The following is a 13,300-nucleotide window of genomic DNA, read 5'->3' on the forward strand; positions in this document are numbered from 1 at the left end:
TTATGAAAGGCCCTTGCGCAATTTGGGACCGTATGGCTGAACTTCCCCCACGGATTGCAGCACACACTGAATTTTAAATGGGACTGGTGGTATTAGTTCATTTCACCAGCTTTAAAAACCTTTACCACAGTGCTAGCCAGCTTCTGCTATTTTTATAGCCTGGGAACCTTCCCAAACCATAGCCCTGGGGATACATGTGCATTATGCTCCTGCAGCAGTCTGTGTATTTATAAGTTTAAACAAAAGTCTCTGCTTGACTGTGTAAATTCCCTTGAGTTTAACATAAGTGCTGAGAAGACCATAACTTCCCTGTGTTTTTCAGCTCTCTACTGTGAATGCAGGGTCTTTCAGAAAGTTCAGGAACTTTTCTACAATCGATCTTTATTATAAAGAAATATATGATGCATATAAATAATTTTAGTCATCAAGTCAGCCTATCAACCAGATGAATCAATGCTCAATAGCTTACTAGAGACATGGCATCAGACAAGTGCATTTTACATGCAACCACCTTGTAGAAATGGAATCAAGCCAAATACTTATGAGTGATGAAGTAGTATTTGCCCACTAGCTCCCAACAGGGAGGATGCATATTCCCATAGACTGGATAAGGGACACAGTAATTCATGAACTGAAGTTACGATATTCAAAGGACAGAATATTTTTCCAGGAATTTAAGAACAAAACCTAGTCCTAGTTTAAAGAGTTACAGTGAAAATTCCATGTTCTCTGTTAGCATGCCTTTTGACTGAAAATCCATCTTTCTACTGTCAGTTTGCATCTTGTGGTATACCACTAAAAGTATTTATTCATATTATTATTATTATGCCATAATTTTATGTGTATCTTGGCTATTTTTTTAGTATTTTATCTGGTAATCTGTAATTTCTGTTGAACAAAATTCTTTCTATCATTTGTGGTGAATACTATAGCACTATTTAACTGAATATTGTTTTACAAAGGGATGGTGGGTCTCATCAGCTAAAGTTCTATAAAGAAGAACAAAAGGTAGACATCTCTGGAATTAAATTTCAACATAGGTTTCCATCATACAATCTCTGTGCTGCTACAGGGTTTCATATAAGCATTTATTGGAAGGACAAAAAACAATTCTGACTAAGGCCTAATGAGCATTGTCTGGCAGGAAAGGCATAGTACAGAAGAATAAATCTCAGGCTTATTCTACTTATGACTTCCTGAGTTCAAAGAAGTGACTTTATAGAGCAAACTGAGAAAGGGAGGGAAGGTCATAAAAGCTCTGTGGATTTTGATGCTCATACAATATAAATCCAGATTACACATCATGCTAAGCATCAGCAATTTACACTGAAATCAATACTGGTATGAAAATCAGGGCAGTGTTTGATCGATAGGAAACGTGAAGAGAACCACCTGTAAAATGAAATTCCAGGTGATCTTGTGAGAAGACACATGGGTCAAAGCAAAAGGATCTCTGAAGTGGTCTTCAGGGTATGACATCTCATTTCACAATAATCTCCCACAGACTGTCAGTCCTCAGATGTGTGTGAGCTCTGTGTTTGCACACTGCAAACCTGCTCTGCAGATGTGCCTGGTGGCTGTCACTGCAGCGCTGCCAAGCACTGCAGCAGTTTGTGCCACACGCCTCCAGTCCAGGCAGGCACGTGCTGCTATTGCACTCTTCCCTTGTGTGTGCAAGAGAAATAAACCAAACCTGCTTACAGCACAGTCTGCACTCGTTTCTAGGACCTTGGTTTACTTTATCTCAAGCCAGGTCAGAAAAAATTGCCAGTACTTTTAACCTAGTCAAAGCACTTTTTGAAGGTCAGTAAAATTTTGTTAAATGCCCCACATTGGTTTTCATCTTTCTGGCCGTGGTTCTGGTCAGGGTTCAGTGCCACGTAGGACCCAGATTCCTGTGCAATCTGAAAAGTCTGTGAAGATGATATCAGTTCTGATATCAGAATATTCCAGTGTTCCATGTTGAATTTCTGGTACTTGCATGTCTCCCATTGTTGGCTGCACTGCATCATCTTTCAAAATAATGTGTCAAATTATTAACCTTTCACATTTCAGTGGCTCTTATCACACCATACACTTGTTTTCTCTTGATAAACGCTAGCTGAGGACTACATTTAATGTATTTTTTTACTATGAAGAGCATTACAGCATTTTACAAAAGCAGGCAGAGAAGTGACACAGACGGTATTACTTTATTTGTTATTATAAGATTCCCTGCAGTGTGTTACTTATATCACAAGAAATAAGTTGTTCTCTTGCTCTGAAACCTTACTGTCCTCTTATAATGTGTCACAAGAGGCAAGATTATGAAAAACTATTTTTAAAAAAGGCAGTGTAAGGTCTTAAAATTGTAGAAACTCATGATTTGCACAACTCCTGCCTATTTGTCCAACATTGCTTTGTCACTCAGTAGCAGAACTTTAAAGAGTTTACACAAAACCATCACTGTATATGATGAACACAAAAATGCTCAATGCTTCTTACACATTAACAGGATCTGTTATTTACAGACGGATAAGAGGTATGTAAGCTGGTTTTGTTTGTTACCTTCTGCTGGGACCAAACAAACCTAGCCTCCCTTGGCTGCATAAAGCCTCAAAGTGACAAATAAAATGGCTTTTTCAATTATGCAGGCATAATTCCACCCAGCCTTGTACTTTGCTTCCTAAGGGAACAGGGAACAGTTGCTACAGAAGTTCTTCAAAACTGACAGGTTACTATCCTCTGCTGCATTTGTGCACAGCAGCATACACCTTGGTGTATGCACAGAGTGAAGAATTGGTACAGGCACCTTTTCTGTTATATATTCAGTCCTTTGGTACCTAGATATATTTATTTTTCTGTGTTTTCTTTAAAGTTTATTTAGTTACTTCAGAAATTTTAGAGGTTGAAAAACATGTATCTCAGGAGGGTAAGTAGATGGATAGACTGCAGCTGGTTGGGAGTTCTGAGGATCTGCATTTTTGCAGTTAGATGTATGGGTGCAGTTTGATGGCTTTTAGTGTTTAAATCCTGTAGTTTATGCAGTCCAAAGTCAGTTAACAATGAACAGTAGTTGACTCCAGACTTGACACTTTGCTTAATCACAAGAGGAAGATAACATCTGTTTGTTTGTCTGTGTTTGTGTAAAGCTGGATCTGCTTGCTTTATGTATCTACTTGTGTTCATGGAAACAAATTACATTTTGTGAATTGCAGTTAAACAGAGTGTCAGATCTCGCTCATATTTCTACCCTTTGCAGGAAGAACTCGGATCTGATGCACAATGCCAGTGCACAGGTCTAGTGGCAGGTCTCTGATACACTGTAAGTGCTTCACCAAATGTTTTCACCCAGAACTAGTGACAAAGTCAGGTTCATGCAAGTGCAAATGCTAAAGGTAATTGTGGTTCCATTTAAGACACTGCTGCTTGAAAAGTTACATACTTAAGACCATGTATCAGATAATCTTCTGTGTTCATGTTTAGCAGAGTATTCTTATGATAGCTTTACAGACACCTTAACCAGCTAAATGCTGGAATTCTAACAAGTGTGAAAAACAGGCAGAATTATTCAATTACTTCAATTGATTCTAACTCCAAAACAGTTACAAAGTTGAAACAGTATTTATGCCTTGAAGTAATATAACACAGTTTTGATATAAGTCACACTGATTAGGAGAAGCTACTGTGTTTTGTGCTACTCAGCATCCCTCGGTGGTTTTGGCTACAGTAGCAAATTCAAGATGCATCTAAGATGAAATAAGAGTCCTCTTGTTCTGTGTTTCTAGTAGACTCAATGTCCAGTCTAGAAATCACATTGCATGCAAACTAATCAAGAGAAACTTCTCAGCATAGCATAGCAAGTAACAGAGGAAAAAAAAATAATAAAGATGTAATCCATTTTAAAAAAGCAAAAATGTCTTGCCACATAGTTGAGGAAGATACAAAAGGTAATCACACACAAAGTCTCTTACTAAGATATACAGGTTCTGGCCAGAATTACGGGGGTGGCTGCATCAAAAAAAGCTTCTGCTGTAAGATTCTGCCCACAAGAATTGAAAGCCAATCTTCAAGTTTTACCACTGAAATCTGTGCACCCAGCTCATGGCAAGGTGTTAACTTCTATTTCTCCCAGCTGGGGACATGATCCCATACTTACTGATAGCTCTTGCTGCCTTATAACATAGGGTTTAGCTCTTGTCCTCAGATATTCTGCCCAGCATCCATATTCCTGTCAGTTCACAGCATGGGAAGCCTTTTCCTCACATATCTTTACACCAATTTGTCTAATCAGAGATCTGCCAGCTAAGGAATTGCTAGTTGTTTGCATAACTTACACTGGACACCTTCAGCTCCATGCAAACCTACTGACTGCAGCAAGTAACCATTGCTTATCATAGAGCAATTCATGTTGGGAATTACCTCAGCTGACTACCTAGTCCAGTCTTCTGCTAAGGTTAGTTTAGCAAATCAGGACAGAATATGCTTCAACATTTCATTATCATTGAACCAGTTGGTCTCCTTTATGCACTTGCTACCTGTTTTGTTTAGTTTTGTTTCTTAAATCACTGTCCCTCAATATGTCCTTCTTGGGCATGCCTTGATTTCTCAGTAGTCACTGAGCAATTTCTCTGGCTCCAGAGGTTAAAATGAATTTATAGTTTGTAGGTTTCATGAACAAAGGCTACAAATAACACAGCTGTGAAAAAATATGACCTTCATTTTACTAGAGCAATTGACAGTACTCCCTATTTACATGTGGCTTGGCTTCAGCCTGACCTGGATGCCACCTGTGTATTTTCATTGACCTTCTATTGATTTGTTGGAATTTCAGCTTCACCTGTGTTGCTGATGCCAGTGAGCAGGACTGATATCTGACATCGGGTTTTATTTTTTAAGAAAACTGAAATTCTTCTTTCATATGCTTATTTCTTTGGAAGTGTATCCACTCTGGAAACACGTGAATTCCACAAACATATTTTCATGGTCATTCTGACTTTCTGAATAAGACACTTTGCAATTAAAGTACCAAGAAGATGCCGAAGCAGAATGTCACGTTGCTACCAAGTCCTGGAACAACTCCTGTAATCTGGCCATCTTGTGCCATCATGGCATGAAGTTTCAGCATTGCAGAGCTTTGTGATGGACAGCAGTGAGAACTGACTCATTTCCATGTAGATCTACAACTGTTTCTCATGTGCTTAAAAATAGTTCTCAGTATCATCTCAATGTATTTTGAGTTTAATCCATCAAGTAACATTTTTGTTTGCTGCCAACCCTCATAAGTGTCTATCTTCTTTACATACCAGGATCTTTGTTTCTTGTCTCTGCTTGCAAAGGCAATGACTATTCTCAAGCCTATGGCAGAGAGTGAAGTTTCATAGAAATACGCAGTTGTTTCATGTGAAGATTTGAAAGATTACTGTTACTTAATGGGCTGTGAGAGGTGGTAAAGCAAAAACAAATTTATATTTATGTATTTCTGTTCCACTGGTGTGTCAGCTGTGCACAAAAAATCTTACTAATACTGAAAAACTGAGAGTCTTCTCCAACATAACTTTTGGCAGCTGGCAGTGCTGAAACAATCTGGTTTTCTACCGCAGCCATGGTAGAGAGAGGAGTTTCACTGCTGAACCCCATGTCAGCCTCTGTGCAGCCACAGCTGTGTTACTGATCTTAGAGCAGCTGCTTATACATCAGCCCAGTGTCTTCTGTGTCTGTCCCACCTCACTGACACGAAAAGCTTGTGCACCACAGCAGCAGCTGTGAACATTTACAACATTACTTTGCTTGTTCTTCCAAAAATCAGGTAGTCATGGGGTTCTGTTGACACCCCAGCTCTGGCATCACCAGTTGGTTTATACACCCACAGGTAATAATTGGTGTGTGGTGTCAGTGTACCCTTCTGAAATGTTTTCTGCTCGTTAGATAGAATTGTGCCTGCAGTTCAACACCAGGGACCCCTTGGAAATTTCAGTCTGCATGGTGGATAAAGGCAAATGATCATATTCTTCCATTGAGGCTGTGACTGAATTATGCTGGCAGCTCAGAATCAATGACTTCACTTCTTTTTTGAAGTTGCTGTTTAGGAAACCGTAGATAACAGGGTTGACACAGGTGGAAGCCATAGCTACCAGGTGGCACAACGAAAAGATCAGGTTGTGGTGGCAAGGCGAAATGATTTTGTAATTCCAGTCCACGATGGTGTTGAAAACATGCAGTGGTAGCCAGCAAACAGCAAAAGCAGCAACCATTGATGCTAACAACATGTTTATCCTTCTCAGCTGGACAGCTCGGTTGCTGTACTCACTCTTCTCAAACATGTCCTTCCTCTTCTGCAGGCGTAAGTAGATACGCAGGTAGCAAAGGATAATGAAGAACAGAGGGATGCAATATTGCAGGAGCAGTAAAGTGGTAGTGTAGATAAGTTTGTGCTGCTCTGAAGGCCACGAGTTGATACATATTGCCTTATCAGTGGAAAAATTCATGAAGTGTGAGAGCTGCTCATACAACTCATTGGACAGGATGGATGTGGTCAAAAAGGGTAGGGACATGAGACACGCTAAAGTCCAAATCACTCCAATTCCTAGGTAGGCTTGGGAGGTATTTGGCCTCCAGCCAGTTGGGTTTATGATGAGCTGGTGTCTTTCCAGGGCAATAAGGACTAGGGAAAGAATTGACACTGTCACAGTTGTGCACTGAGTGAAAGAGGTCATTTTGCACATGACTTCTCCAAATATCCAGTAGTCCATCATGGTGTAAACAACGGTGAAAGGCAGACAGACAAGACACATAAACAAGTCTGAAATTATTAAGTTGGAAATTAGGATATTGGTGACATTGGCCTTTTCCTTCTGCCTGGCAATGACAGCAATCAGACAGATGTTTCCCACAATGCCCAGAACAGTCTCCAAGCTGTAAGAGGTAGCCAGAAAGACAGTAAGGTCGGTGATGTTCATGCACTGATTAGAAATGTTCATAGGAAAGCTTCGGCTTGAGCTCCAGTTCTTGCTGATCAGGAAATGAAAAACGTCATTAACAGCCCTTGTCTTATTCATCCTGGATCCCAAAATATTTATCCAAAAGGGTGGCAGTCAAACACAGTCTGAGTCTTCTGGAGCCAGCCTAAAAGCGTTATATCTGTTCTGTCTGGCTGTGGAAGGTCTGGGTATATCTGCAAAATAAAGGAAAATAAAAAATATTTTTAGTTATGCTTCAAGAAATTAATCAAAAGGGTAAGGAGGGAGACAGGGAAGCAAATGCCAGGGACTCTGTGTATATTCTGCAGCTCCCTCTTACATAGTTTATTAGATCATAAAATGGAGCGCTTTGCTACAGTGTGGTATGAAAGTCTGTGCAACTCTATTGAATTATGACCATGTTTATTCATCATGAGGTTGTCCCATGGATTTAAGAACATCTTAACTTATTTATTTCACTCAGTGCAGTATCTTGAACATCACTAATGCAGTAGAGTGGTGATACAAGCAAACTGAATCAAAACCCACCCAGGGTAAAAATTGTGTGCAATTCTGGTTTTGCAAGGTTCTGATCCAAAACTGGGCAGAGGACATTGTGAGGCCACATTTACCTTTAGCTGAGCTAAATATCAATGTGAAAAGCAGGACATATTAGATGCACAAAGCCAACATTGAAATATCTTCTGTTAAATGCATTTGTAATTGCAGCCAGAACTCACATTTGTGCGAGACAATCACCATGCAAAAATTCAGGCTCATCCTCTGGAGAGATATCATGGGAAAATTTTAAAAAAGTCTAAAATATTTCAAAATAATTTCAACATTTTCCAGTTTCTACACAGCTGTGATAGGTCATGGGAACTGCAGTCCAAATTTGTTGATTCCTCATTCTGAATGAACTCTAGTGCCTACGAAGCATTGATATCTCCCCTAACCTGACCATGACAGGGTTTATCAGAAATACAGTCCAGTTGCCTGATTTTGGCTTTAAGAGTGAGTGGTTTTGATAGTGTCTTTTAATTCCTTCTGGGAAGATTTTTATTAATTCTCCCTCAGCATAATTTTGCTTTTTTTTTTACAAGTTTGTTATAAAAGCATGTTCTGTCTGCCAGATAGTGTTCCTGCACAGACAGATAGGTCTGCTTCATAATCCCTGCTGCAAGCCATGAGCTGGGACTTTCAGTGGGATTCAGGGAGCTGAACCCATGGAGTTAATTGGTGCTGCATACTTTTGGAAATCTCAGTCACAGGACTGCCTCGACTCTTCCAGATGACTCCTGTGAGCCATAGCAAAGGCTACTTTATAATCCTGACCCTCAAGTCCAAATCCTCTGTGTCCAGGAATCAAAGAAAAAGAAATCTGACTCTGCTGGGAGTTCTCATCAGGCCAGAGGCAGTTCCATGCTGTACAAAGGCTTGTAGTATGAAAAGTAAATAAATACTCGGGGAATGACACTATTTAACCACTGCATGACCCTCTTCTCAGTGATTAAATATCACTCAAACAAGTTTGTGAGGTGGTGAAAAATATCTGAGATTCAGAAAAAACCAACTGATCAAGATATGAATACATAAATAACATGGTAGAGTGAGCTTATCACTTCAATAGAGCAGCATTCCTTGCTGAACAACTGCATGCCTAAAGATAACCAGTACTGTACAAAAAAAACACCCACTATCCTATATCTTTTTATTTGCCTTGCCTTTCCCATTATGAATTTTATTGTTTCTAGAGATGTTGCCTGTCAGGAGCTGTAGAAAGCAATAGTGTGCATTAAATAAAAGGATGCTTTGGGATCATAGTTCTGCTTGATCAGCAAAAATAAATGAGTTCAGTAAATTCTTTTGTTATTTTGCTAGATCTGTTGATTTATCTAACTGTATCTCTCTTTATCTTTCTGTCATCTATCCAAATATAGTCTTTCATTTCCTCAGTAGTTTAAATAGTTTAAATATTAAAGAGGGGCAAAGAAAATTTTCCAAATTGAGAATATAGGCATGACTCCCATCCACTCATTTTTGTGTTGTTGACCAATCCATGCCAACAGATTGCTACATTTTCTGGAAGAATAACAAGAGGCAATGGTGATGTATGGATTCCATATTCATGTATGGGGAGGGTATGGTGGTCTGTTTCAGTGTGAAAATGGATATAGAATGGAAAACCTTCATCCAGCCCCAGAGTTTTTAATGGTTGCTGGCCAGTGGAGATGCTGCAAGTGAAACAGAGCAAAGGGATTGGCAGCTTGCAATATTATTTTGTACCAGTCAGAAGAGATAAGTCCTGGCATTTGGACAGGACAAATAGATTTTGCTGTAAACAAAACACATGAGCTTTTTACTACGGTCCCAGCCTCATGTCCTTAGCTACAGTATCCTCAACAACAAACACATGGTTCTCTTTTGTTGCTTGAAAAATATGAAAATATGTGAAGTTATTACAAACATCTGTGTCCACAGAGTAAGCCCTCTCAAGGGTCCCAGACTCTTTTGGACATGCTGAAGCATCAGTGAGAACTACTAATGCTGAAGGAAATAAAAAAGGAAAGTGGTGGAGCCACCTGGAAAGAAGAAGCCACAGGTTTATGGAGCACATTTCCCAGAGAAATACCGAAGACTGAGCATGGCTGTGTGTTTGTCACTGATGGTAATTGTGGAGATAAAGAGCATCTCTGGAGGCTCTCAGTGTGTGTTGTTGGGTTAGGAGCTCCCTCTCTTTTAACACCTTGCATTCTGTGGTGTCCCCCACCAGGTGACTGCAGGCACGTCCTGACGGTACTGCCCAGAGGTAAATAAGGAATTATCACCCACAGATAAGGGAATTGTGAGAGGGAGACAGGACATGACTTGTCTGGCATCTCAAGGGAACCTGTGATGCACAATGAGATGCTTTTAACCACCTGCCAACCTGATGTCTTGGGAAAAGTCAATGCACTGATCACCTGTGTCTGTAGTGCTCTCTAACTCTTGTTCCCTAATGTAAAAAGCAGCCCCAGAAAAACAGAGAAATAAATATTGCAGTGACCTTACACTTATGCATCCTATTATGGTATCCTTGGGTGGTGGATCCTCAAGGATAGTTGCAGCCAAATGATGTGTTTGACTTTCAAGGTGTTTGGCTGCCATTCAGTTTATTCTAAACCAAGAGCCAGTAAAAAGCAATGTGTGCACGTTCTGTTTAGACATTTGAATCAAAGGTGAGCTAATACAGCTCAAGTCACCAGTGCAGTGGGAACAAGGCTGTTAGTCCCCTCATTGTATTGAAGGTTTGTTGATAATCATGGAAAACATAGCAATGAGATTATGGTTTAAGAAAAAACAGCTTTTTTTCTCCAGAAAGTGAAGCAATATTTACTTGGCTTGTAGGAGTAAGTATCTCTCCTAAATCAGTTTGCTGAGGGAGAGCGGGGGAAAGATTTTTGCTTATTTTTGCTTATTTGTTTTTAAAGAAGAAAGAGGAATCCTGTTCAGAACTCTTCACAATTATTGGGAAAGAGTTCAGTAACAAAAACTAAGGTGTTCATGAGAGTTTCTTCTCCAGTTAATGCAGCATGAGAGAGCTTCTCTAAAAAGCAAGTGTCACAAAAATCTGCAGCAAATTAACAGGATACAGAAGGAAGAAGAGAATGAGTCTTCAGATTTAATCTTAGTGCAAGTTAAATTCCCCACATGCATCTTTTGTAGACATTTATCACTCTTCTGTTTGTGTTGGAAGCAAGGAAGAAGAGCAGGCAAAGTTTGAAGGGTTTGTCTTGGTGAACAGCACAGCCTTCTAAACTAGCAAATGTCACTCAGCCTGTCTCAAAAACAATAAACCAAATTATTATTTGTCAGCTCAACAGTCTTGCCCTCAGGGCATTATCCTATATTTCCCAGAAAAAATCCTCAAAGGAAAGGGAATTCTGCAGAAATGAGTCAGGGAAGAAAATATAACCCTCAGTGGGTTTCAAGGAGACTCCTAGACCATAAGTGGCTTAGAGCAGTTAAAGCATGACTGCTCTTTTGAGAGACCTCTGGACACAAAGACATCCTGTGAAAACCCCTATAAAAACTTCTTTCCTGCTGCAGATGCTGGGCTCTATGTGTCCACTGGAAAAGAGTGGGTCATTTTTGCAAAGCTGATCATGATCATCCACTGCCTGTAATCAAGTAACAGCCTCCATAGTTTGATGGACAGTGAAAGCCAATTTCCACATCAGACATTAGTCAAAGAAAAAACATGTTTGCAGTGTCTGGCTTCATTATCTGGTACTTACTTGATTATTTACCTCAGAGCCTAACTAGTTGCTCAAACATCTGTTGCTTTCAGTCCATAAGACATTCTGAAAGAAGCAATTCCTAAAAAAGATGAGGTGATTATATCACTTATTTAAAGGGTTACAGCAATTGCTGGGAGTAAAGCTGCCTGTTGTCTGGTAGGAAAAAAAAAAAAAAAGGAGCAATGGAAATGTTCAACAGAATGCCAGAATTCATATTCCAGATATTAATTGAGGTAGTACAAACTGACTGACAGTCGTACCCCCTTTTGGCTGCCAATGCCATTATTTCAGTAATGCAAAAATATTGGGAGAAACTCTCTTGGGTCATTGAAAAATCCATATAATATAAAAATGTCTAGAACCTGTATAATTAGGGGATAGAAAAACTTGTGTACATTAACATGTTACAAGTCTATAACATAAGGGGTGGTATAAATAGCCAAGAAAGTGAATCCTTTTCCCTCCCTCACATCTGCATGTTTTCAGAGGGAAACCTTTAGGAGCTTATGAAATTCTGTTATGAGTTAATCTTCTCTGATCCTGTAGAAAGAAGGGAAGTTTTACAAAAGCTTTTTTTTTTTTACAAAAGTTTTACTCCAGTTTTTTATTTTCTGATTAAATTTATAACAACCTTGACAAAGACATGGAGCCACAAAAGTAAAATGTGAACAGCAAATCAGCAGATTTACTGTTCTTACTGGAGATTGGTAGTTAGTCCCTGATTTCTTAAGAGCAATGGCCTTAGTGATGTGTTTGCTACCCAAGAGAAAAAGAAATACATTTTTACAAAGGTGATCTTCACCAAAGGAAGCGGTGAATCCATAAAATATTGGAATGGCACCTTAGCAGACAGTCAGGATATCTGGAGAGTGATGTGCTGTGTCCTGTCTGAAGCTAATTAGTTGTGTGAGGACCAAGAAATCTCAGAGACTAAGAGATAAGAAGGGTTTTCCAGCAACCAGAGGCACCCAGGAAGGTTCTTCCTGTCACACCACAGGGTGGCAGGGAGACAGTGAACTGCAGAGCCCCCCAAGAAGCTGCCATCTCCCTCTTGCACCCCAAAAGGCAAGAGCCTTTTGCAAAGCTTTGCTCAGTAGATACAAGGGTTGGGCCTTTCATGACAAGTCAAATAGTCTTGATTTATCAAACATAGTCATCTGCTTTTTCAACAATAACAGGTGATAACTTTAATAAAGAGATGTGAGCTCTTGACAATCAGAAATAGATAATTTAGAAAATTCTTACCAGTTACTGATGGAGAGAATCAGTGCTGTTGGTGCACATTTCTGTTCTGGAAGAAAGCAGAAATATTGTAGGAGTGAAGTAAGATCTTCTGTGCCCTAGCAATGTGGGAGAGAAGCTCTGCTGGCTGTTTCTGTAGGTAATTTGGATGGCATCTCTCTCCCTCTCCCCCTCTCTCTCCCGCCCTCTGTCCTTCCCTCCCTTCAATTTAGCCAATGAATTCAGCTTTATGATTATGGTCTGACTTTGAAGTTCTGGCTCCCTCTGCTGTTGTATAAATATACAAATTCTAGGGATACTTGGGAGGAATAAAACTTCAGAAAAGAGCTGTGAAGTATCTGATGCCCCCCTTCTCCACATAAGTGTGATCTCAAGTGAAAACAAAGAGACAAAATACAGACCTAGGGCTAATCCTGTTCTCCTTGCTGAGGCAAGATTTCTGTAGGGCTCCAAAGAGGATTTTGCCTGATACTTAAGAGGCCAGTACCCATTTTCTCAGATTTTCCATTCCATCACAGACAGATGTTTAAATTTTCTTTTAGAAGAGTGCACTACAAGTCCTTAGATTATGAAAAGGGAAGAGGCACACTGATAGTCAGGAAAAGAACTCAGAAATGAAAGAGTACTGAGAAAGGTGGAAATAAAGGGGGAAAAGGGATTTGCAGAAGTGCCAGATTTCTGTGATTTTTTCCCCAGGTCTTTCTCATCAAAAACCAAGATAGAAATCAGACTTGCAAATTTTTCTCTTGCATTGGGAAAACACACAAACAGAATATTTCCTACAGCTATACCAGAATAAACTAATTTTGGTCTTTATATAAAAATGGTCTCAAGTTATGG

General features: G+C 39.7%; 1 protein-coding gene across 1 annotated transcript; it reads right to left on the minus strand.

The window, feature by feature from the left end:
• Positions 1–2,019: 2,019 nt before the first annotated feature.
• LOC111931129 (neuropeptide Y receptor type 4-2-like) lies at positions 2,020–12,662 on the minus strand. The gene is made up of 2 exons (XM_023929562.2): positions 12,464–12,662; positions 2,020–7,153 (listed from the first exon to the last, which is right to left on the minus strand). Exon 2 carries the CDS (start codon positions 7,035–7,037, stop codon positions 5,904–5,906), a length of 1,134 nt encoding a protein of 377 aa, XP_023785330.1. The 5' UTR covers positions 7,038–7,153; positions 12,464–12,662; the 3' UTR covers positions 2,020–5,903.
• Positions 12,663–13,300: the final 638 nt, after the last annotated feature.

The sequence above is a fragment of the Cyanistes caeruleus genome, chromosome 8, assembly GCF_971803275.1.
Source record: "Cyanistes caeruleus chromosome 8, bCyaCae1.hap1.1, whole genome shotgun sequence".
In the NCBI taxonomy this organism is placed as follows: Eukaryota; Metazoa; Chordata; class Aves; order Passeriformes; family Paridae; genus Cyanistes; species Cyanistes caeruleus.